At 40.6% G+C, this 22,511-nt stretch overlaps 2 protein-coding genes across 6 annotated transcripts in view; one reads left to right on the top strand and one right to left on the bottom strand.

The window, feature by feature from the left end:
* Nucleotides 1–191: 191 nt before the first annotated feature.
* Nucleotides 192–13,784, bottom strand: Acp1 (acid phosphatase 1). 3 transcript variants are annotated; one of them, XM_036170820.1, is made up of 7 exons: nt 13,665–13,743; nt 12,939–13,167; nt 7,884–7,957; nt 7,685–7,798; nt 2,478–2,539; nt 1,218–1,323; nt 192–1,079 (listed from the first exon to the last, which is right to left on the bottom strand). In XM_036170820.1, the coding sequence occupies exons 2-7, from the start codon at nt 12,955–12,957 to the stop codon at nt 1,002–1,004; spliced, it is 453 nt and encodes a 150-aa protein (XP_036026713.1). In that variant the 5' UTR covers nt 12,958–13,167; nt 13,665–13,743; the 3' UTR covers nt 192–1,001. The 3 variants fall into 3 exon arrangements, with proteins under 3 accessions (XP_036026713.1, XP_036026711.1, XP_036026710.1); XM_036170818.1 differs by lacking the exons at nt 7,685–7,798; nt 12,939–13,167 and adding an exon at nt 7,533–7,646 and having other exon boundaries at nt 13,665–13,784; XM_036170817.1 differs by lacking the exon at nt 12,939–13,167 and having other exon boundaries at nt 13,665–13,784.
* A 144-nt stretch (nt 13,785–13,928) lies between these two features.
* Nucleotides 13,929–22,511, top strand: part of Sh3yl1 (SH3 and SYLF domain containing 1) — an 88,602-nt gene continuing 80,019 nt past the window's right edge. For all 3 annotated transcript variants that reach the window (XR_004943350.1, XM_036170246.1, XM_036170245.1), the window contains exon 1: nt 13,929–14,490. Coding sequence is in view for 2 of the 3 variants with exons in the window: in XM_036170246.1 (XP_036026139.1) it covers nt 14,490 (1 nt within the window). In the remaining variant the exon portion in view is untranslated. The remainder of the gene's footprint in view (nt 14,491–22,511) is intronic.

Raw genomic sequence — 22,511 nt, forward strand, 5'->3', positions numbered from 1 at the left:
GTTCTTGGAGTCTCTTAATTAAACACACATCACCAATTGTCCCAGCAATGTGTTTATATTTTTCATCATTTTACTTTCTAATATTGAGAATACACAAACTTAACATCAGACCAAATAAAAAGGCACATGGAGGCAATGTTTTAGCTATTTTTTTTTTTCATTTGTCAATAAAAAAGGAGGCAGACACCAGATTTCTATTTCAGTTGTATTTGTTAACTTCCCAGTTTAACTCACATTCTCTTCTGACATATAGCCATATGAATTTGAGGTCACTTTCTGAAAATGCTCTAAAATTACTTATGCTTGCCTGTTAACTTTTTAAATGCTGATGAAAGAACACTACAAACATACCACTGTTGAGGTAAAATAGGAACAAAGCTCAAAAACCAAGTAAGAGTAGAAATGCTCATTTTATCAGTCTGTTGCTCCCATCTCCACTGTGTAGCCCAAGATGGCCTGCTGGAATTGCAGGCCTGCATTATCACAACTAGCTTCTCCTCTTTCAAATATTTAAATGCCCTCAGTGTCTGAGTTTAAACTTTTCCAATGTTAAATGGAAGGCTGATATGGATGAGTTATTGTCACAAGAGTCTAGGACAGAGGTATAAGGCAAGCAAATGGTACCACTGGGTGCTGCCCATGCACATACTCTAGTTAGACCAGACTACTCAGGCTGGCTGAGCTCAGAGGCTGATCTGGACCTTGTAGGTCATTCTTACTTTATTGGGTTCTATTTTGTTCCATATTTGCTTGTTCCACTATTTTGTAATTAGGACAAGGTGAGAGGTTCAATTAGTCTAAGAATGCTTAGCCACACCTCAAATTGTCTTACTCAAATACTTTTATCCTTCTGAACATATACCTAATTTCCACCTACAGTTATTTTAAAGATATACAGTAAATCAGCTGAAAAGACAGGTGGGGCACGGGGCTAAGGACTGCCACCACCCTTGGGCATGGCTCTGGTGAGTGAGTTGCTCAATGGTGGTGGGCAGGACCATCTAGTGAGTCTTCTCCAGGAAGGCCTTGCAGCACCTGAGGCATTGCTGGTACACCACTTCGAAGTCAGAATCATTGCCCTGCAAGGACATAAAAAGAAAAACCAACAATGGTTTATGATAACAATGTCCTCAGAAGACCCACTCCTGTCATTTAATTCTACAGAATAATATTTCCTGCCCATCTTAACAGTGGCCCCAAACCTGAAATGTACTTACATAATAGGGATCTTCAATAATGAGTTGTTTCTGTGGATCATAGCTCCCAAGTAACTCAATTTTAGCTTTGCAGTTTTTAACTTGATTACTTCTTCTATTCAAATCTCTGTAAAATCAAAACATGAACTTAGATTTCTGATCTAAGGTTTTAAGTTAAACAGGGACATCTGCTCAGGGTTTATGAAATGTCCTATCAAAATACAACCGTGCAACCTGATTTGAAATGAAACAGAATACTCTCAAGACCTGTGGGACTCCTGCAGCTATATGCCACAGTGCACTGATTCTGATACCCAAATGTACATCTTTAAGTCACACAATTATTAGGTTTTCCTTTGATTTTGAAATGGATTTTGATACAATAAAAATGGTATCATTTCAGACACATAAAATGCCAGGAGAGAAGTGAAAAAACAAAACATGTATACCGCATCCCAAGACAAAGGGACAGTATGAACAATGTGCGGGTCCAGTGAAGACTGAGTGCAAGGACAGGTGAGTGAGGCAAGTGTGGTTGGGACAAATGAGTTCAATGGAAGGCACGAAGGCCAAGGTGGAAACAGCTATGGCTTTAGGCCCTTCTACACCCAGCCATCTGTCTCATGAACTTAGGGGAGTAACTTAAGTCTACAGTTCCTCAATTTCTTCCTTGGTAATAAAGTAAATTTACTAATGAGTGGTGTGGACCTGCAGACCACATCAGCATTACAGAGCAACCATTGCTACTTAACATCTAAGCCCATCAGTGTTAATCAGCCAAAAGTGTAAACCCAGTAAAGTCTCTATCGTATCAGACTTACTCTAGAGTGCTGCATTTTTAAGGAAATAAGACACTAGATACTCAGAATCAATGCAAATCAATACATCACCTCTAAACCTATAGCCCCAAACCAGCTGGTCTTCATGTCCATTCATTGCACTAGCTGGACTTTCTCTTTTGGAAGACACATCTCTGTAAACAGATCTCTGAGACAACCATACCTCACCCTCTGATATTCCTGCCATCCTGAATAATCTGTAAATTATAACCAACCTTGTACATTAAAAACTGTAAGATAACAGGAAGTCATTCCGTACAATCACTTGCTAGGCCTATGACATACTGAGAGGGCAGGGATACTATGATTCCCTCATAAAGCAGGCATGGGGCACTTGCCTGTAATCTCAGCACTCAGGAGGCAGAGGCAGTTGTGAGTTCCAGAACAGATGAGCTATACAGGGAAACCCTGTCTTAAAAAAGCAATTGTACATAATGATTACCTCAGATTGCTTTCATCCATACATAGTATATAATCGAAAGTGGCAAAGTCTTCTTTTGTAATCTACAATTAAGGAGTCAAAACACAGTGATTATATACATATAAAACAGTAGTTGGAAAAAAGACATGTTAACTCATTAACTAAATTACATGTTCAGTCATTAAGTAAAATTTTAACAAAATAAGCAATTTAGGGTATTTTTTAAGTATTTCCAAAACTATATTGCAAAATAATTTTGTGCAAGGTTCTTTGAAATAATCAAAAAATATAAAATATGGACATTTTGTACAAGGTTCTTTGCAATAATTAGAAAATATGAACTATGGACATAAAGTTTATTGCCAGTTTTGGTCCCTCAGTAAAGAAATATAATTCTGTTGACACACTTAAATGACATTCATGCAATCACCTCCACTACTCTATTTGTCATTCCACTGACTGTCTTAGGCCTTGGTAACACATTCCAGATTAATCAAGGAACAGATCTTCTAGTGGGGCCATCCATTCATGAAGGACAATAAATATTCTCACAGAAAGCAAGGCAGAAAGGAGATACAGGGCCTGAGAAAAGGAAAAGTAACTCATTTTCAAAGGGTAGAAGGTCCACCAGGGACAAGAATCCATGACTGCAAATCCATAACTTAACATGGAAGGGACTCCTCTAGGACATCATCAGATGTACGATTTTTTTTTTTTGACACCATATAGTTTAAGACATGTAAGCCCCCTTAAGTGTAGTTAAAGAAATTTATCTTCTAGATTTTGACTACACAGGAAGCACTTGGGTAAAAGGAATAACTATAGCCAAACAATAATAAAAATGGTCACTTGCTTGTTATTCTATTAAAAATGGGAAATTTTAACTTTTCGTATACACTTCTATTAACTTTTAGTATAGCATTTAAATAATTACAAAGGATTATATTGTTTTTTAATATCCCCAAGACTTATAACTTATTTCAAAGATATTAAGCAAATACTATTATATAAAATGTTATTTTTTCAAGTTATAAGAAATACCTTAGCATTAATTTTTGCCTATTATAATTGATTTATCCTTTTAAAAAGGTAACACTTAGTGGCTTACACAGTCAAACCACATGAGATTTTTGGATTTTAAAATAACTAAGAAGAGCAGATAGAACTTCATCTCATGAAGAACTCACAGTAAAGCATTTTTGCATACAGTTACACAGGATACGGCATGGGACAAATTAATCCCATTACCAAAAATAATTAGAAAACCCACACAGAAACCAAGATTCTTCTTCCAGGTCATAAGCATGCTCCTAAGAATACCTGGTTCGTTACAGCAGTGTGGCAGGGATACAGCCACAGATAACAGATCATCTCCAGTTGAGTTCCTATGCATGGGCCTTACCTGCTGATCTCACTAAGCACTAACTGGATCCTACCCAGAACTCTCCTAAGGGCTTTTTAACTCTCCAGTCATTATAGTCCAAGAGTTCTTTTAACTCTTAAAGCATTCAAGTCCATACCCAAACAGCCCATTTACAGGGGTTTTATCATTGTTAAAACTAAAACAAAATTTTTTTTTCTTAATTAAAAAATACAAATCCAGGACTAGAGAAATAGATCAGTGGTGAAAAGCACTTGATGCTCTTGCAGAGGGCCCAGGTTCCCAGCACCCACATTGTGTCTCAAAACTGTGTAATTCAAGTTTCAATGATTCTGACACTCAATTCTAGCCTCGGCAAGCACTACATGAATGTGGTACACATACTTTCAGGCAAAACACTCATACATATAAAAACAAAAATAAATAAATATTTTTTACAACATTAAAAACCCAGAACCATGGGCTTTTTTTCTTAAGATTTGTTCTTATTTGCCTGTTTGCCTGTTTGCTTGCGTGCGTGCGTGCGTGCGTGCGTGCGTGCGTGTGTGTGTGTGTGTGTGCGCGCGCGCGCGCGCATGCATGAAGGTATGCACCTGTGTACAGGTGCTAGTAGAAACCAGAGGGCATCAGATCACCTGGAGCTAGAGTTATGATCTGCCTAACATGGATGCTGAGGAAGAACTCTTAACCACTGAGACATTGCTCTAGCCCACAGACGTCTTAATTTTCAGTTCAGGGGATAGTACCGTCAGGCAGATTTTCTTAAGAGCTTCTGCAATAGGTTCTATTAGGTTATACCATCTAAGGTAAAGTTATGTGCAATTTAGGAATGCTTCCAAAGGACTTGTGGATCACTGTTAATATCACTGTTTGATACTAAACCACAACTGAGTAAGCACGCACAAACAACCACCAGGATTGAGATTTCAGTGGTGTTAAGTGCCCAGGAGCTTCCTTCAGAATAGAGACCCAGGCAAAAGCCATGGCAGAAAAACAGGGTCCCAGCTGCCTTGTTGTCAGTCTGGGAAAATGGAGAAGAAACTGTGGCCAGCCTTGGAAGAATACAGACCCAGAAAATGAGAGCTAGTATAGCCTTTTCCTCTTGGCCTGACCAAGTTCTCTCCTACCAGGACAAAAAAGCTCAACAGGCCAATGAGAAGTTGTGTCAACTCAGTAAAGAAAAGACCAACGTTCAATGCCAGGACTGCCCCTGCCCCAATGGTGTACTGTCTGTGCCATACCTCAAGCCCAGCAGAAAGAGCAAGGTACTCAATTACCATAAGCCTTCAATCTGACTGAGACTCTTACCTACCTGCATCCTGACAACAATGGTGTAAGAATGTGATCATTCAAAGGCACTGTGATTGTTACACACCACCTGCAAGGACACCACATTGCAAAGAGAAGAAAACAGACTCGCCAGGCCTAGTATTATAGGTCTGTAATTTCAGCTCCTTGTGAAGGAGAAGCAGGAAGATCATGATCAAAGCCAACCTCGGCTACAGTGAGACTATCAAAATAAAAACTAAATAATGCTGGGGATACAGCTCAGTGGCAGATCGTTTGCATACAACCATGTACTAGGCCCTACCTAAGATACTCTAATTCCCAGTACTCCAAAAAGGTAAAAAGAAAGCAGGCTCAGAAATGACTCAGAAAGATGTTAAAAACAAAACAAAACAAAACAAAACAAAGCAACCTTATTTAAAATACTAACAGTATGTTCACTTGTGAATTCACAGCAGCTTTCATTACTGCACAACATGGAACCCATCAATAGTCTGGCAAGAATGGGCCTAACCCCTAGCTGAGGAGGTCATTTTTCTTAAGTGGAGCAGCCAATGGCAAGCTCCCCACTATCCAGTAAACAGCCCCATACCACAGGCATGCAACATCCCTAATTAAACTCAGTGGGATGAGCGCACGTGCGCACACACGCACACACACACACGCACACACACACACACACACACACACACACACACGAAAGTAGGAGAGAGATATGTTGAGAAGAAGGAATCGAAAGGAGTTAGAAGGAAACAAAAGAGGAAAACAGAAAAGTTAATAGGAGCAAATATATTATGCACACATATGAAATTGCCAAAGAATAAATTATGAAATAATAGTAACAGTATGATGTCCAAAAAACTGTAAGGGGCTAAGTTTCACCAGAAAACTACAATTACAAAAAGATCAAGTAAAACCTAAAACAGCTGTTAATAAAATGACAGATATCAATAACTCCATAAATACACTTAAGGACTCTGGAAATAGCAAAATGCTTAGAGCAGAAAACTGGTTAGCAGGAAACCTCATAATAAGAACAGAGTGACAGGATGGAAACAAGAGAAAAGAACATAAAGATTTTATGTTCAATATACATAAAAGTTGTCTTTACAAAAAAAGGAAAATGTGGTAAGATAACAGTCTGTCATTTCTTAAAATTGATTAAAAAAAAAAAATCAGTCACAATTCGAAAAGCATACTTTGGTTTCCCACAGCAAAGCTGCTTAACTGTAGACCAGAAGAAAAACCAGCAGCCAGAAAAAAAGATGGGTAATTTTAAACCAAAGGAACAGCAAAAACAATTGATCAGACCAATTTTTCCAAAGCAGAGATACTGTCAACTTTTTACAAACTTCTAAAGATCAGAAAGCATCCCCAGTGCATTTGATGAGGTACAGGTACAGTCGCTAGGTATAAACCCATAGAATCCTATACTCATGCTCACTCCATCTGCAGTGGAGCGTTACCCATAGAAATCTCACACTAGAAGCTGCCCACAAGCCCAGCAGAGGTAAAGCAGATAGAACAATAAAGCACTTAACACTGACCAGGACAACTGCTGTTACACTTAGCAGCAACACGGAGAAGACACTATGAATGTATGGACTCTGTGCCAGGGATACGGTGCATACCCACAATCCCAGCACTGGAGAAGCCGAATCAGAAGGACTGCCTTGAGTCTGAGGTGATCCCACTCCTATCAGGTTAAAAAGCAGAAGGAAATTTGGGGGTGACCTCTCCACAAAATGGGGGAAGCATCCACATAACCTCAGTGTCACAGTCAGTCCATGTACAAGCTGATGGAAGGAACTTTGAACAACAAGGGCCGTTCTCCACAGCTGACCACACTAAGCTCACAGTCCAAGACATTATTACTGAGTCAAAAAAAAAGCAGGCCATCTAATAAACCTAGGTTGGCAGACCAGGGAAAGAAAACTTTAAGAACTGTACTAGAATAGTTATTTACACAAAGGGTAGAAATCAGTAAAGAGAAAGAACCTGTAAACATAAGCAAAAAAATGTGATATTGACCTACAGAATATTCTTTACTTGTGTTTTCAAACTAAAAAAAAAAAAAAACAATGGTTGAGAACTTTTTCTTAAAAACAAAAGGAAAAGAAAAAACCAAAAAGATTGCATGGAAATCCTACTTCTAAAGCTAATCATTAAAATTGCTCTGGAAGGAGCTCTGTCTTTGCTTTCCAAGGCCTCATAGTCAAGACTGTCTCACTGTACTTTATGCCTTTTATTTGTACTTTAACAAGTTATCCAAGGTCATCTAAACCTTTAGAACTACACTGGCAGTAACTTAGTTCACCCCAACCAAATGCATCCAGTAACACACAGGGTGGTCAGTTTTTCAAATTACGGGATTCTACGCAGTAGAAATTAAACAAGATCTTTTCTACCTGTCTTGCCTTATGGGCTGTGCTAATGCCATGATTTCTTAGGCAGCTGACAGCTCTTGGGTCTGGGGGCCGGCCCACGTTCCAGTCGGAAACGGCGCTGCTGTCAATGGCCCACTGTAACACAAAACATACGTCAAGTTCCAGTACGATACCTGTCGTGCAACGTGATTCATGGGGATGCCATGTTTTCTCATGCAGCTCTGCCCACGATAGTCAGGGGGGTTCCCCACTTCATAGGTGGATGTAGCCGCACTGTCTATCCTCCACTGCAGGAGAGAAAAAGAATGTTCTGGCACCTTTCTGCCCATAGGTACTTAGCCTGGACTCTTTACACTACTGAACAGTACTCACATTGTCGGAGACATTTTCATCAGTTACCAATTTTCTGAAAACTGCTTCTGCAATGGGTGACCGGCAAATGTTACCTTAAAAAAAGAGGGAGAAGACATACAGGTTGTTAGTTGTGGCAGAAAGGTAGATACCAATTCCTGGCTTACAGAATGGGTGGACCACTTTCAGAGTGGATGCCCAGTACCTGCGTTTAAGATTGGGAAAGTGGGGCAGAATTCCTCGGCACAAATTCTGATCAAACCACATTCACAGCTGAGGTAACTAAAGCTCAAGAAAGCAAATAAGACCCAAATCAACTTTCACTAGCAATGAACCAAAACCAAGTTCTGAAATCAGTGAAGTGGGTTGCAATCAGCTTAGTTTAAGTTAAAATAAGTACAATAGAACAGGAATATGTATTTTTAAGTATACCAAACATAATAAAGATTAGTAACATTTCAAATTAAAATACAAGGCAATTCAACACAAGCTTTACTGAGTAATCATGCAAAGCCCTATCCCAAGAAGACTGTGGTCCCATGAGTTAGCCAGCTAGAGAAACAGGGAGAGGTTTCTCCTGACTGCCTCACCTGTCCACAACTTCTGACATCAATAGCTAGGTTGGAATCCCTAATCTAGCTGGCTACAAATTGCCTTCCCTCCCCCTGCCTCTCAGGTTTAGTGATTCCTTAGAATTCAGGTAAGTGACATGGTTGTGACTCAAAAGAAGATACAGATTGGAGACAGAGGGAGGGAGGAAAAACTCATTCTGGAGGTCCCAAATAAGAAGTCTTCTTGTACTTTGGGGACACCTGACCCTCTTGTCATTGACTGACAATATGCTAAGAGTCCTACTGCCAAGCCAGGAAGCTATGATATTCAGAGTTACTAGTTAAATGTGAGGGGATGATGAATCAGGACCTACCCGAGTCCCCCAACAGCATACAACTATGGGGCTTCCAGGTGTTAACAGATGCTCCATCATTCCAAGAAAGTACCAAGGAAATCAAAGATGAGCCAATCAGAACAAGAACCAAATTCCTTACTATACCGAGAATGACAAAGACACCTTACCTCTGCAAGCAGATCAACAATGAGGCATGCTCATATACTGAAAAGATACAACATAATAATAAAAAAATAGTAATAAATGCTGATAAACAAGTGCTGCAATAGTGCAAGACTAGAGAAACAAAGACTCCACAAAGCTAAATAAGATGCGAGGGAACCTAAGAATGAACTGATGTCCACAGGATTACAAAGTATAAATGGCATTGTGGAAGGACCTGAAGGTAGGAACTGCAGGATGCAGGGCTGTATCTGTACTAGTCCAGACACAGAAGGCAGGGACTGCCATCAGGGAGCATGAATTGAGGGGTCTGGGACATGGAGCCCTAATCCCATGCCAAGTCTATACTTGGTGTGGCCAGTGAGAACAATTTGAAGGTTCTGGTAATGTAGCTTACCAAACACACTTACTTTGTATGCATACTACTTTTGAACCAAGTAGTATGGTAGGCCTACAGACAGAAAGCTGTTTAAGATACAATATCTTCCTGCTAAGTGGGAAAGTTCTCAAGAGCTCAGAATGGAAGGCAGAGATACTCTGTGAGGTTACATGAAAAAGGCAATGGGAAACTAGGTATATAAGTATGACTTATATAAGTATGACTCCTTTCCTCATCCACTCTTTAATCAGCCCAGACAACTCTAATAAGGCAGGTTTATAAGAGAAAAACATGCAGATCTATTTAGTTTTATTTGACACAGAAACCTTCTGATTGAAGAGCCAAAGAGTTTGAAAGAACTGTCCCACTTCCCATTTGTTAAAGAGTTAGCATACATGATTTCATGACTAAGTTTGGTAAGAGTGGACAGTTGTGACTGGACATAGCACCTCTTCCTGGTGACACATGCAAGGGGACCGGTAGGAGCCTGCTGATGTTCTTCTGGGTCCCACTCTTTCCTCCTAGTGTGGGATCAACTCTAGAACGCAGGTCCTTAATGGAGAATGGGAAGTAATATTTCTGGGTTTAAGGTTTCTTAAAGGAAATTAGAGGAATTATAGAGTCTATGTCCTATCTTCATTTCATCATTTTAGCATATTCACTCATACTTTCAGCCCAGACAGCTGTATTTAAACATATGTAAGTGTAGATTAAAAGCACCCTATTTCTACAGAGACTACAAGTCACACAACCTACAAGACCAATAAATAACTAGCTATAACTAGTGCTAATAACTAGCCTCTAGCTTCCCAATTTGTGTTATTAAAATTAATATTATTAAAAGATACACAGTTGAGATGTGGCCTACTATATACAAGATCCTAGGTTAGATCTCTGACCCCATCAGAAATGAACAAATAAAAACATACATATATATTAGAAGTCAGTACACTGGCCATAAGAAAAACATGGAGCCTCAGCCCCAGATTTTACCTTTTACAAGTTCTGAAACTTAAATAGGACATTGGTTTCTTACCAAACACAATGGCTGGAGCTGAGATCACACCTGCCTTTGTCCAGTCTCAACCAGCTTAAGAGAGCAAAAGGCTCTTCTCAATATCTTAATAAAACAAGATGCCTTTCTTAACTAGTAGCCCCATGACTGACAAACTCCTGATGGTTCAGTACATGTACACTTCATCTTAAAATGTTCTGAAGGAATAAAACTTTTACATTTCAAACACAACAGCTTTTACTGTACTTCAAATGTGCTCTGGGTACAATGCATCTGTACTACCCTCAAATTTTCCTGGACTTGCAACTTACCACCTGACTAGCACACATCTGACTAAGGATATCCCTGCTTCTCCCAGGGCCTCTTGCAGCCTAATCTCCACACTGCAGATGGAACAAACTATACCCCTCCCCACTTCTGCTCTGAACCTCCCATGGTTTATCTCACTCAGAGATAAGTCCTCACACAGCTTCCCATGATCTGCACTCCAAATAGGAGCCCAGAAATGACAACTCATGGCCTACCATACTCACATATAGTCCAGAGGGTTAACAAAATTTTTAGTTTTAAATCATTAAAAAAATGCAAATGCAGAAAATCTTGTGATATGTGAAAATTGTCTCAAGTCCCAATGCTGGTATCTATGAACAAGTTCTACTGAACATAACCAAGCTTGATTGCTTATGAGCCATCTATGATTACACTATTGTTCGCCACACAAAGTTTAAGGATTCACTCCAGCTCTTTACAGAGTACGTAGATGCCTGACCTAAAGTATACACTGTACATAAGGACCTAATTCCTCCCAATGTATTTAGAATGATATATGTTTGATACCCATGGGCAAAGAAAGCTTGGCTGAGAAAGGCTGCCTGGTCTCCAAACTCAGGTATCATGACTTCCCTAGTTACAACTCTCACCTGAAAACTACATGCTCTGTCTTCTGGGCCTGGACAGACATGCCCCTTGCCCACCTTCAGGTCTCTGCTCACTAGTCACTTTCAGGTAAGTCCTGTTCCCACTCTGTTTCTGCTTTTATTGAACACTTCACAGCAACTGAATGAGGCCACTAGCATTACTTGACTGATAATGACAGAACATGGGCTTCTGAAAGGCTGAGGCTTCATCTGCGGTGTTCACCACTACATGCATCTCCAGTGGTTAAAAACAAAATACTGAATTATACTGAAGACAAATATATGCAATCAAATACTTCTCTTTAAATGTCATACTAGTGCAATATGCCAGGATAATTAACTATAATAAGCAGAAATAGAGCAATGGGATACTAATAGGTACTGAAAGAAACCAATGTTTAGTGAATATGTTGTTTCCATGGCCTTCAATAAAGATCGTAATGTCCACTATCAACACGAAATAAGGTCAAACTTTTACTTTTCACTTCAGACACCTTGCAAATATTACATGCTATATTGTACTGAAGGTGGAAAAATAAGCTATTACCCACAAGAAAGATAACTCTTACTAGGAACTCAACAGGCTGTCAAATAAAAATTAAATTTGTAGAATAAAATATCTCTATAGAAGGTAAAAGGAAGAGACCAATGGTCTATGAAAGAAAAGACAGGAGTCTTTGATTTTGACTTCATAACACATAAGGCCTTCTAAGCAAAACCACACCATCAAGGCACAGGGACCACCTTCAGAGCAGGCCAGCAACAGTTTCTTAAAGGTAGTCTCCATGAGTGAGTGGGAAAGATAGAGAGATGGACAAGAAAAGTCTTGGCCTACTTCTGTCCTAAAGACAAGGAGTACTACTCTGTAGGAAATGCAGAGGGCAAAAGATCTGAATAACTGGACTGTTGGCAATTTAGGCCTTTCCCCTCAGGGTGGAGGCAATGAGGTAAGAACTCTGAAAGAAAAATTAATTATATATTATGTAAAGGAAAATCATGGTTAAAATTCTGAGAATGAAAATTCTGAGTTGGAAGATATTCGAAAGATTATTCATCTTTAAAAAAAAAAAAACTTTAAAACTTTTTTAAAAACTAAGTGATTGCCCCAGGGACTAGAAACCAAGGTTTCCGAGAGACCTAAGGAAGAGACAGACCACTGCTCAGAACCACAGCAACTGTGACCCAAAGATGATACCAAGCAAGCCTGCTTAGGACACTCTCAGAATGTTCTTCCCACAGCCTTGGTTCATCTTGGCACAATGGAGGGGAACCAAGAACTCCAGCCATTAAAGTAGAAGGGGCTACCTTAGGGAGTCCCACTAGAGATATGAAGCCATCTGGACTAGTTGGCAGGTGAGAGGTGGGAGGGTTTGGAGGAGAAAAGACAAGTTAGGTGAAGGACAAGGGCATGAGGGAAGGGCAGGGATGGTGACTGATCTTCACTGTTACCTTGACTGATTGGAAAAACACAACTTGGCTGGGCGACGGTGGCTCACGCCTTTAATCCCAGCACTCGGGAGGCAGAGGCAGGCGGATCTTTGTGAGTTCGAGGCCAGCCTGGTCTACACAGCAAGATCCAGGAAAGGCACGAAGCTACACAGAGAAACACTGTCTCGAAAAACAACAACAAAAAATTTAAAAAAAAAAAAAAGAAAGAAAGGAAAACACAACTCTCAGTATGTTGGTGATGGCATACCCGGAGGAGACTTGATCATAAGGGCTCTGACCTAGTCAATGGTTCAATCCATTAGATTCGCAGTATGATAAAATTACTGGAGTGATGGGAAGTAATGTGGGGCCTTGCACGGAAAGTACATCACTGGGTGCACGCTCTTGCGGCTAAAGCTGGTCTTGCTTTGTACTCCCATGTCTCCCTTTCTGTGCCTCCAGTCCACATGGAGTAGTCTGACTCATGCTTTGCCCACCTGAAGACCAGAATCAACAATCAAGAAAGGCTCGAAACCTCTAAAACTGAGACAAAACAAATCTTAGATTGTTTTGGTTAGATATTTCATCAGAGAGAGAAGGAAAGTAACTTACACAGCAGGTGATGGGAGACACAGACTTGGGGGAGGAGGAGCAAGTGAGAAGGGCCACAGGCTTGGGAGAGACAGGAGTAGGACAAAGATCTATGGAGGAAGGGCAGTTGCGAGGGTGGCATGGGCTTGGAAAGGGCAGGAAGGAGGGCAGAGGCATAATCTGGGTCAAAACTGTAGCGACCTTAGGTTCAGAGGAGCACCGGAAGATGGGGGATGGGTATGAAAAAGCCAGGAAAATAAAAAATGAGTGTGTACTTCGGTGCGGGACCAGCCAAGGCCTCCTGTCTCTGCTTCCCTCCGCCCATTGTCCTTGTTCAGAAGCTTAACACAAGCAGCACTTCAGGGTCCCAAAGAGAAAAACTGTTAAGTCGGCGCGCCCTTACCGAGACACACGAACAACACTGACTTGGACCCAACCTCTGCCATCTTTCGGTACGGACGCTGGCGCCCAGAGACCGCGTAAGGACGCGGCGCATGCGTAACGCAAGTGTTCTGCTTGCAAACCTGCGCAGTCCGCGCCCCACGTTTGCACGCCAACAGAGGAGGGGTCAGAAGTGGCCTGGAGAGCGGGGCGGGGCTGTGGGGAGTGGCCTGGCGGGAGGGCGGGGCTGCGGGAGGGCGGGGCTGCGGGAGGGCGGGGCTGGCGGGAGGGCGGGGCTGGCGGGAGGGCGGGGCCTGGCAACCCTGTCTGGAGTCTCTCCTGGGCTAGGCTGTGGTCACACGCCTACGGACAGAGGGCGGAGTGAACGCGGCACTACGCGCAGAGAAGGTCACGGTGGCACGGTGTTGTGCAGGTTGGATTAGGACGTGCCAGGGCGGCCAATGAGCTCGGGGACAGTGGCTCGCGGACCCTCCCCGGGCGGCGCTCCTCTGCGCTGAGGCACCGCCCTCGTGGGCAGGGTACCCCCGTGGGACCGCCGACTCTAGGCCGCGCTACTGCACAAGCAGTGGGTTTTCCCGATTAAAAAGAGGGGCGGTTTAGAAGGTTCCAGAGGAATGAGGCGGGTGGACGCAATTGAGCTACGTTCTACAAAAGGCTCTAGGACTGGTGATCGCATTGGCGAAAGCAGGGCGTACACCTATTCCCTCACCTGGATCAGGTGCGCGCCTGTTGGGCGGGTCCTGTCGGAGAGGCTGGCCAAAGAGAACGCCTTCCTCTTCCTGGGCTGGTGTGAGGAGCTCCGGCACCGAGCGGAGCGGCGGGCAGCAGTGAGTACGGGTTTGAGCGGCTGGGGCAAGTCGGTACTCTGTCCACCCTTCCTCTTGCAAAGGGCATTGTGAAAGAGAATCAGTCAAGTCCCTGGGTTTGTCTGTGCGCATCAACCAAGTTCATACTCCATGGATCCATTTGCAGACCCTCAGAACTCAAGATTAGTTTCTACACTCTTGGTCATGAAGGTTGTCGTTGACTGTTAACCACATTCGTTTCAGTTCATTACAGAAAAACTCCTGCATTTCCAGTTTTGAAGACTGATTTTCATTTTGTTATTTTTCAAATATCAGATACTTTACCATCTTTTAGTTTCAAATCGCTTTGAGAAATGGCATCCTGTGTATTTGACACAGATGGGGAGAGCTGCACCTTTAATCCAGAGCTGAGAATTGTGTAGGGCTTTTGTGGGAATGGGGTCTCTGGGAAGGGATATTCCCCTAGAGGAGGGCCTCACATGGGTTTGGAGCTTCCAGAAGAAGAGGTGTGCGGTCTTTCACATAGGGCCCGGCCACTGGTTCTGTAACACCATACTAAGAGGGGTGGGGGTTGAGAGTGTGCTGAGTGCTGAGCCTCTAGATATATAGTGCCTGTGTGTTCCTTTTCAGAGCTCTGAATGGACTGGTAACAATAGGAAGCAGTTTTCTCTACTGTCAAAAAGTGCCATTTTTACTTCTTTTCAATAAATGTTACCCATCTCCTGCTAAAGCAGAGCAGGGAACAAAGACTTGAGGAACTACCTCACCCACAGGAATGCCCTGCCCTGGGGCAGAAGGCTTGCCCTGTTCTGTGTTTACCAAGTGAACAGGTTCTGTATTCCTGCTTGGCCAAGGTACTTCGTGAGATATGAGGAAATGTTTGGGTTAATAATGAGTTAGTAAACCTGCACACAAAGTTTGGAGAATAACAAGGCTGGGTTTAAGGTGCTGTTTTATTCTACTCTGTGGCCTGTTATTGAAATACCATAGCAGCATCTGGTTGTTTGCAAATTGCTGTGTTGGAGGTTAAAAAGAATACGTAATAACTTCCATCCAGTTTATGGCATCTCCACTAAGGAGAATGGGCTATTGGCTCACTATGTTCAGTTTCTGTGAAATGAGTCAATACTACTCTTCCACTTTTTTAACTTTACAAAAAGTTTTTTTTATTTAAATTTTTAAACTCTGGTACATTTATTCTTTTTTATTTTTATTCTCAGGAGTTTTCTCTCTATTAAAAAAATAAATATTTAGTGTTCCAAAATACAAAGTTGATAGTAGTCAAAGGTAAAATTTGTACATTCTAACTGCTAAGAGTCACAGGTCCTTGTCTATTCACTCATTTGCAAATGGCAAATTTGTAAAATGGCAGGATTCTTTACCGTTTGAGGTCTAAACATACTGAATTAAATTTTTTCCTTTTTTTAAAAATGACAGACAAGCATGTATCTATGATCCTGTCTTAAGCCAATATCTTCCTGAAATTCTCTGAGAAGCAGATACAAGGCAAAGATTTTTCTACCCTTTGCTCTCAGCTCTTTGTCTCTATCCACAGACATGTGCGGGGGTGGGAGGAGCAGTGGAGTTCACATGGGTAATTTGATTGTAAAATTTGTTTAAGGAGGTTAATCATCTGACCAGGAACATAGATTCTGACTTACTAATTCAACAAACTTGGTCTCCTTAAGACAAAGTAAGTAGTTAAAACTCAATTCCCAGAAAGATTACACTGATCTGGAAACAAAGGTGGAAGATGTTAATGTCAGTGTTTAAAGTTTTGCTTCTCACGAAAGGCAACATTTCAGATCCTCTTGAGAGACTTAACTCTTTTTTTTTAAACTAAGTTTTATCAACTGTTCTAAATACTATATAAACATAGTTGTGTTCTTATTTCTTTGACTTCTAATGGGATTTTTATCAACTTAGCAAATTAACCTTGTAAATTAAAAATTTATGGCATGGATTAATACAGAATGAAAATTTAGAAAGCCATTTCTAGATGTACTTTTCCTATATGTACCATTTTTATATTTCTGTTGATGTTTGTTTTTATTTGCTTGAGAGCTTTAATGTTTGTTGAGAGTTGGTTGTTGATGGCATTAATTTATGATCTAATATTCTATAGAAAAGGAGGGAGGGGTCCTTTGATCTCTGTGCTTTTGTTCTTGACCTTGGTTCTAGTTTAGAAGTAGTGATCAGCTTTCTTACTCCAGTGGGAATTTATTCAGAATAAGATGTGAATGACACTCTTTGACCCATAGCCTGAGTTATTAACAAATTGTCAACATGTAAAATAATTTCCAGATCTTAAGTTCACTGAAGCTATGAGGTTTAGAAAACAAATTTTTTCTTTCCAACTTTTATAAACTCTTCCTAATATATTAATAGTATGACATTATTTTAAAATTTAGAAATATTCAAATATTTTAGTTGCTTCTGAAAAAAAAAGGATTTCATAGTCACTTTTCTCTTCAGAAAAGAAAACCTTATAGTTTGCTTGGCTTTGGAATTCAGTGATTTAAGGCTTTTATGAGTATTTAGATTCTGATTGTGGTGTGAAGTTGAGGAGATATTGTGGTATTCAGCAGAACCCTTGACTAGGATACCCACATCCATGCTCTGTTGTCATTATAGCAAAATAGAAGAAAAATGAGAGGCTCAAGATTTGAAGCTGAGTACAGGAACTAAGATCCAAACTTTCAGTTTACATGTGTTGTTTCTGCCCAAAATTGACTGCCTGTAACTGATCAAGTAATGTGATCATACAGAAAGTTTCACAGAATCCCTTATATTTTTGTAATTCAGCTGAAGCCTCCCCTGGAACAAGATTATCCTAAACCAACCCACCCTGATAAAAAGCATCTTGGGGGAGAAAAAGTTTCATTTCAGTTTATAATTCCAGGTTACAATCCATTGTAGGAGAGAAGTCACAGTGGCAGCATCTTGAAGCAGCTGGTTACATAATATTTATAGACAAGAGCAGAGTGGAACAAATATATGAAATCTTGCTTACTTGTTTTCAGTAATTTTTGCTTCTCTTTCAGTTCAGGAGCCCCTGTCTGGGGAGTAGTGCCCCCATGATGACTAAGTCAAGACAATTTCCCACAGACGTGCCCACAGGCCAACCTGATCTAGATAATTCCTCTTTAAGAATGTCTTCCCAAGCAATCCTAGGTTGTGTCAAGTTGAAAATTAAAACTAACTAGCACATTAACTGATATATTTGAAGAGCTACCAGAGGTACACAGAGCTTAGCAGGTTCAAGGCAGAGGTCAGTCCAAGGCATGTCTCCAAAGTGCAGGTCTGGAATAACATCAATTTAAGTTGGAAATTGATGACAAGGAAGCTTGATTGGAATACCCATATAAGTGAATATGCTAAGCTAAAACCCTGCAGACAATTAGGAGACTTTTGCCTGTCCTTCCTGTTGTGTGTTCACCAAATGGTCAAATGATGAGTAGAAGGATTCTGCTTCATCATGGGTGCTATTAGATGTCTCAGCTTTTATGTTATCCAGATAAGGGTGTTGAATCCTTTATTGGTCTGATGTATTCTTAAGGTCAGAGACCTGCTTGTTCTGTTCTGCCTTTATTTGTTTCATCTGTGTATTCCCAATCTATGCCAGTCAGCTCATAGATGGTACTTTTTACTTTGCATGAATAGTTTACCAGTCTGCCTTGTAGTTGGTTCTGGAAAGGTAATGGTTTCTACATGTTTAAATGTGATACTGAAGTGTCATCCTGGCTTATGCATTGAAAATGGGATCAAACACTGCTTGGAAATGAAGTAAACTAGGACAAGGCAGAGCCTGAAGCCACTGTTCCACACAACATGGAGGAACTTAGAATACAACACAACCTCATCTTCATAAATTGCCACTGTCAAGGTGTCTAGCACTCATCAAACTACAAGAAATGGCTGGACAAGAAAATGTAACCTGAGACCTGGAGAAGTCAGTCAAGACAGAGACAGACTGGAAATGACAGTTGATGATACAGTTGCAGACAGGGATGTCAGATGTACTCAAGGACTTAAAAGAAAGCATGAGTGGGGGGGGGGGCAGTGGTGGCACACGCCTTTAATCCCAGCACTTGGAGGCAGAGCCAGGTGGATCTCTGAGTTCAAGGCCAGCACTTGGAGGCAGAGCCAGGTGGATCTCTGAGTTCGAGGCCAGCCTGGTCTCTAAAGAGAGTTCCAGGAAAGGCGCAAAGTTACCCAGAGACACCCTATCTCGAAAAACAAAACAAAACAAAGGTTGATTTTTGGGCTGGAGAGATGTCTCAGTGGTTAAGAGCACTGACTGCTTGCTCTTCCAGAGGTCCTGAGTTCAATTCACCCGCTTACATAGTGGCTCACAACTACTTGCAATTAGATCTGTTGCCCTCTTCTGACCTGCAGGGGCACATGCAGGCAGAACTCTGTATACATAATAAATAAATAAACCTTTAAAACAATTAAAAAAATATATAAAAAAAAAAGAAGGCATGAATGTCACCTGGAAATGGAGAGGAGAGAAACAAGCAGAGTAATTTAAGCTGAAAGCATGAAATTTTGAGGGAAGAGTTCACTATTGTCTAAAGAGCATATCTGAGAGAAAAATAAGACCATGAACTTGAAGAAACATCAACCAAAATGCAGAAAGAGGCAAAGGGTGAAATGGGCTGAGAGAAAAGGACCAAACCCTCAGTGACACATTTGGGGGGAAAATCGTAAATAAATAGGTCTAGAGTTTGAGAAGCCAAAATAGTGGAGGAAATTTTAAATGTATTATAGGAAATTATACTCCATGGTTTAAGAAGATGCCACTGAGAAAATGGTCAGGTGAACCATTTTGAAAAATATTCAAGATATGTATGTGTGTGTGTATATACACAAATATATATTTATACTTGAGTGTTAGATATTCATTATATGTAAGGATAATTTACAAAAAAAAAAAAAAACCAAGACAATGCACATTTTAAATGGGCAAAATTTTTTAACAGACACCATAACAAATAGAAATAAGCACTCTGGCCAGGGTCCCAGGTAGGCTAACTGCAGATCTTCACCTTTCCCTCTGCTCCTCCAAAATTACAATCTCCCATTCTCATCCCAAGCTCTGCAGCAGAATACCTGTTGCAGCCTCTCTTCCCCACTGTTCCCATCTCCAATGGCTCACACAGATCTCCCCTCCAAACTTCCTTTCCCACCACCCATTGCTTTGTCCCAGCTCCCAACCTCAAAAGGCCTTATCTGGGAACCTACAGGCTGCTATGACCAGGGAAGCAAGTAGGCTAACAGCTGATCTTTAGCACTACCTCCATTCCTCCATGTTCAATCCCCAGTCTCATTCTCAGCCCTATAGCAGATCTTCTGCTGTGGCCTCTCCTCACTCTGTCCCCATTCCCAGGTGACCAAACAGATCCTGGTATAACACCCTGCTTTCTGCCTTCCTGTGGACCCCTTCAACCATCCACCCAGTCCATCCCCATTCCTAAGTGTCCCAATACTCAGAAACTCAGTTTACCTAGAACCTTCAGTGGACATACCTATTAGGATGCCAGAAAAATTTCATACCAGGCAATGCACAGCCACCACACTGTTCTAAGAACCAGAGAGGAAAAATAAACGAAGGAACAAAGCCCCCACCCAACAAAGCAAAGTACAGCTATCAACACCTTGAATTATAGTCTTCCCAATCCCAGGTGCTTATTTGCCAGTGTAAAAACACAATCAATAACAGCCAGGACAGTATGTCTCCACTAGAGGCCAGCAACCCTACCACAGCAAGCCCTGAGTATTACAACATAGCTGAAGCACAAGAAAAAGATCTTTAAACAACCTTTATGACTGACAGAGATGCTCAGAGAGGAAATGAATAAACCTCTTAATGAAGTCTATGAAAAGAAATAGTTGAAGGAGATGAATAAAACTGTTCAAGACCTGAAAGTAGAAATGGAATCAATAAAGAAAACCTAAAACTGAGTAAATCTGGAAATGAAAAATTTAGAAACTCAAACAGGAACCACAGAGGCAGACTTCAACAGAATACAAGATATGGAAGAGACAATTTCAAACATTGAAGACGTGATAGAAGAAATGTATACATTGATCAAAGAAAGTGCTAACTCTTAAAAAAAAAAATCTCCTGAAACAAAACATTCAAGAAATTTGGGACATTATGAAATGACCAAATGTAAGAATGATAAGAATAGAGGAAGGAAAAGAAACACAACTCAAAGACCCAGGAAATATTCTCAACAAAATCATAGAAGGAAATATTCCTAACCTAAAGTAGGAAATGCCTAATAAAGATAAACAAAGCATACAAAATGCCAAACAGACCAGAAAAGAAAGTCCCCTCAGCACATAATTATCAAAACACTAAATGTACAGGACAAAGAAAGAATATTAAAAGCTGCAAAAGAAAAAGACTAAGAAACATATAAAGGCAGACCTATTAGAATTACACTTGACTTATAAATGAAGACTCTAAAAGCCAGACAGACCCAGGCAATGCAGACTCTAAGAAACCACAGACTACTATAACCAGAAAACTTTCCATCACCATAGATGGAGAAAATAAGATATTCCATGATAAAGCCAAATTTAAGCAATATTTATCTACAAATCCAGCCCTAAAGAAAGTGCTAGAAGGAAAACTCCTACCTAAATAGGTTAATTACACCCAAGAAAACACAGGAAATAAGTAATCACAGAACAGCAAAATAAAAAGAGGGAAGCACACACACATAAAAACAAAATAAAATAACAGGAGTCAATAATCTGATCATTGATGACTCTCAACATCAACAGTCTTAATTCTCCTATTAAAAGACTCAAACTAACAAAATGGATGCTAAGACAGGATCCATTCTTCTGCTGTATCCAAGAAACACACCTTAACATCAAGGATAGACATCACTTCAGGCCTAAAGGATGGAAAAGTTATTTCAAGCAAATGCACCCAAGAAACAAGCTAATATAGGCATTTTTATATCTGATAAAATGAACTTCAAAACTAATAAAAAGAGATGGGAAAGGGATACTACATACTCATCAAAGGTAAAATCCAACAAGATAACATTTCAATTCTTAAAACATCTATGCCCAAACACACTCTTGTAAAAGGAGCACTAGTATTGCTTAAATCACATATTGATCTTCACACACTGGTAGTGGGTTTGGTAGCTTGAATGTAATTGGCCCCCATAATCTCATAGGGAGTGCCACTGTAGGGGCGGGCTTTGAGGTTTCCTGTGCTTAGGATACTGCCCAATGTCTCAGTTAACTTCCTTTTGCCTGCAAGATGTGGGACTCTCAGCTACTTCTCCAGTACCATGTCTGCCTGCATGCTACCATGCTCCCTGCCATGATGATAATGGACTGAACCTCTGAAACTGTAAGCAAATCACCCAAGTGTTTTCATTCATAAAAGTTGTCATAATCATGGGTCTTTTCACAGCAATAAAATCCCTAAGACAGTGGGAGTCTTCAGTGCTCCAATCTCACCAACAGACAGGTCATCTGGACAAAAACTAAACAGAAATACTAGATATAACAGACCTTATAAACCAAACGGTCCTAATGTATATTTACAGAACATTTTACCCAAACACAAAAGAATATACCATCTTCTCAACACCTCATCAAACTTCCTCCAAAATTGACCATATACTCAGGCACAAAGCAAGTCTCAATGGATACAAGAAAATTTAAATAACTCCCTGCATCCTATCATACTACCACAGATTAAAACTAGATATCAACAACAGAAAGTTTACAAATTGACTGGGAAAAAAATGGGTCAAGACAGCAATTAAGAAAGAAATTATTCGTAGGTTTCTCGAATAATTTCTTTCTTAATTGCTGTCTTGACCCATTTTTTTTTCCAGTCAATTGTGAGCTATTTAGTTTTTATGAGCTTGTAAACTTTCTGTTGTTGATATCTAGTTTTAATCTGTGGTAGTCTGATAGGATGCAGGGAATTGAATCCCCAGGGGAGTCTTGGCCCTGGAGGAGATGGGAATGGAGGGGAGGGGCTAGGAGGGAAGGTGAGG

This window comes from Onychomys torridus, chromosome 21, assembly GCF_903995425.1.
Source record: "Onychomys torridus chromosome 21, mOncTor1.1, whole genome shotgun sequence".
Classification (NCBI taxonomy): Eukaryota; Metazoa; Chordata; class Mammalia; order Rodentia; family Cricetidae; genus Onychomys; species Onychomys torridus.

Excerpts from the sequence above, each read along its gene's own strand:
- Acp1 (XM_036170818.1), bottom strand. The coding sequence starts at position 13,707 with ATGGCAGAGGTTGGGTCCAAGTCAGTGTTGTTCGTGTGTCTCG. Across the intron at positions 7,958-13,664 it reads AGTGTTGTTCGTGTGTCTCG|GTAACATTTGCCGGTCACCC; the intron begins GTAAGGGCGCGC and ends TCTTTTTTTAAG. Across the intron at positions 2,540-7,532 it reads CAGCCCATAAGGCAAGACAG|ATTACAAAAGAAGACTTTGC; the intron begins GTAGAAAAGATC and ends CCTTAATTGTAG.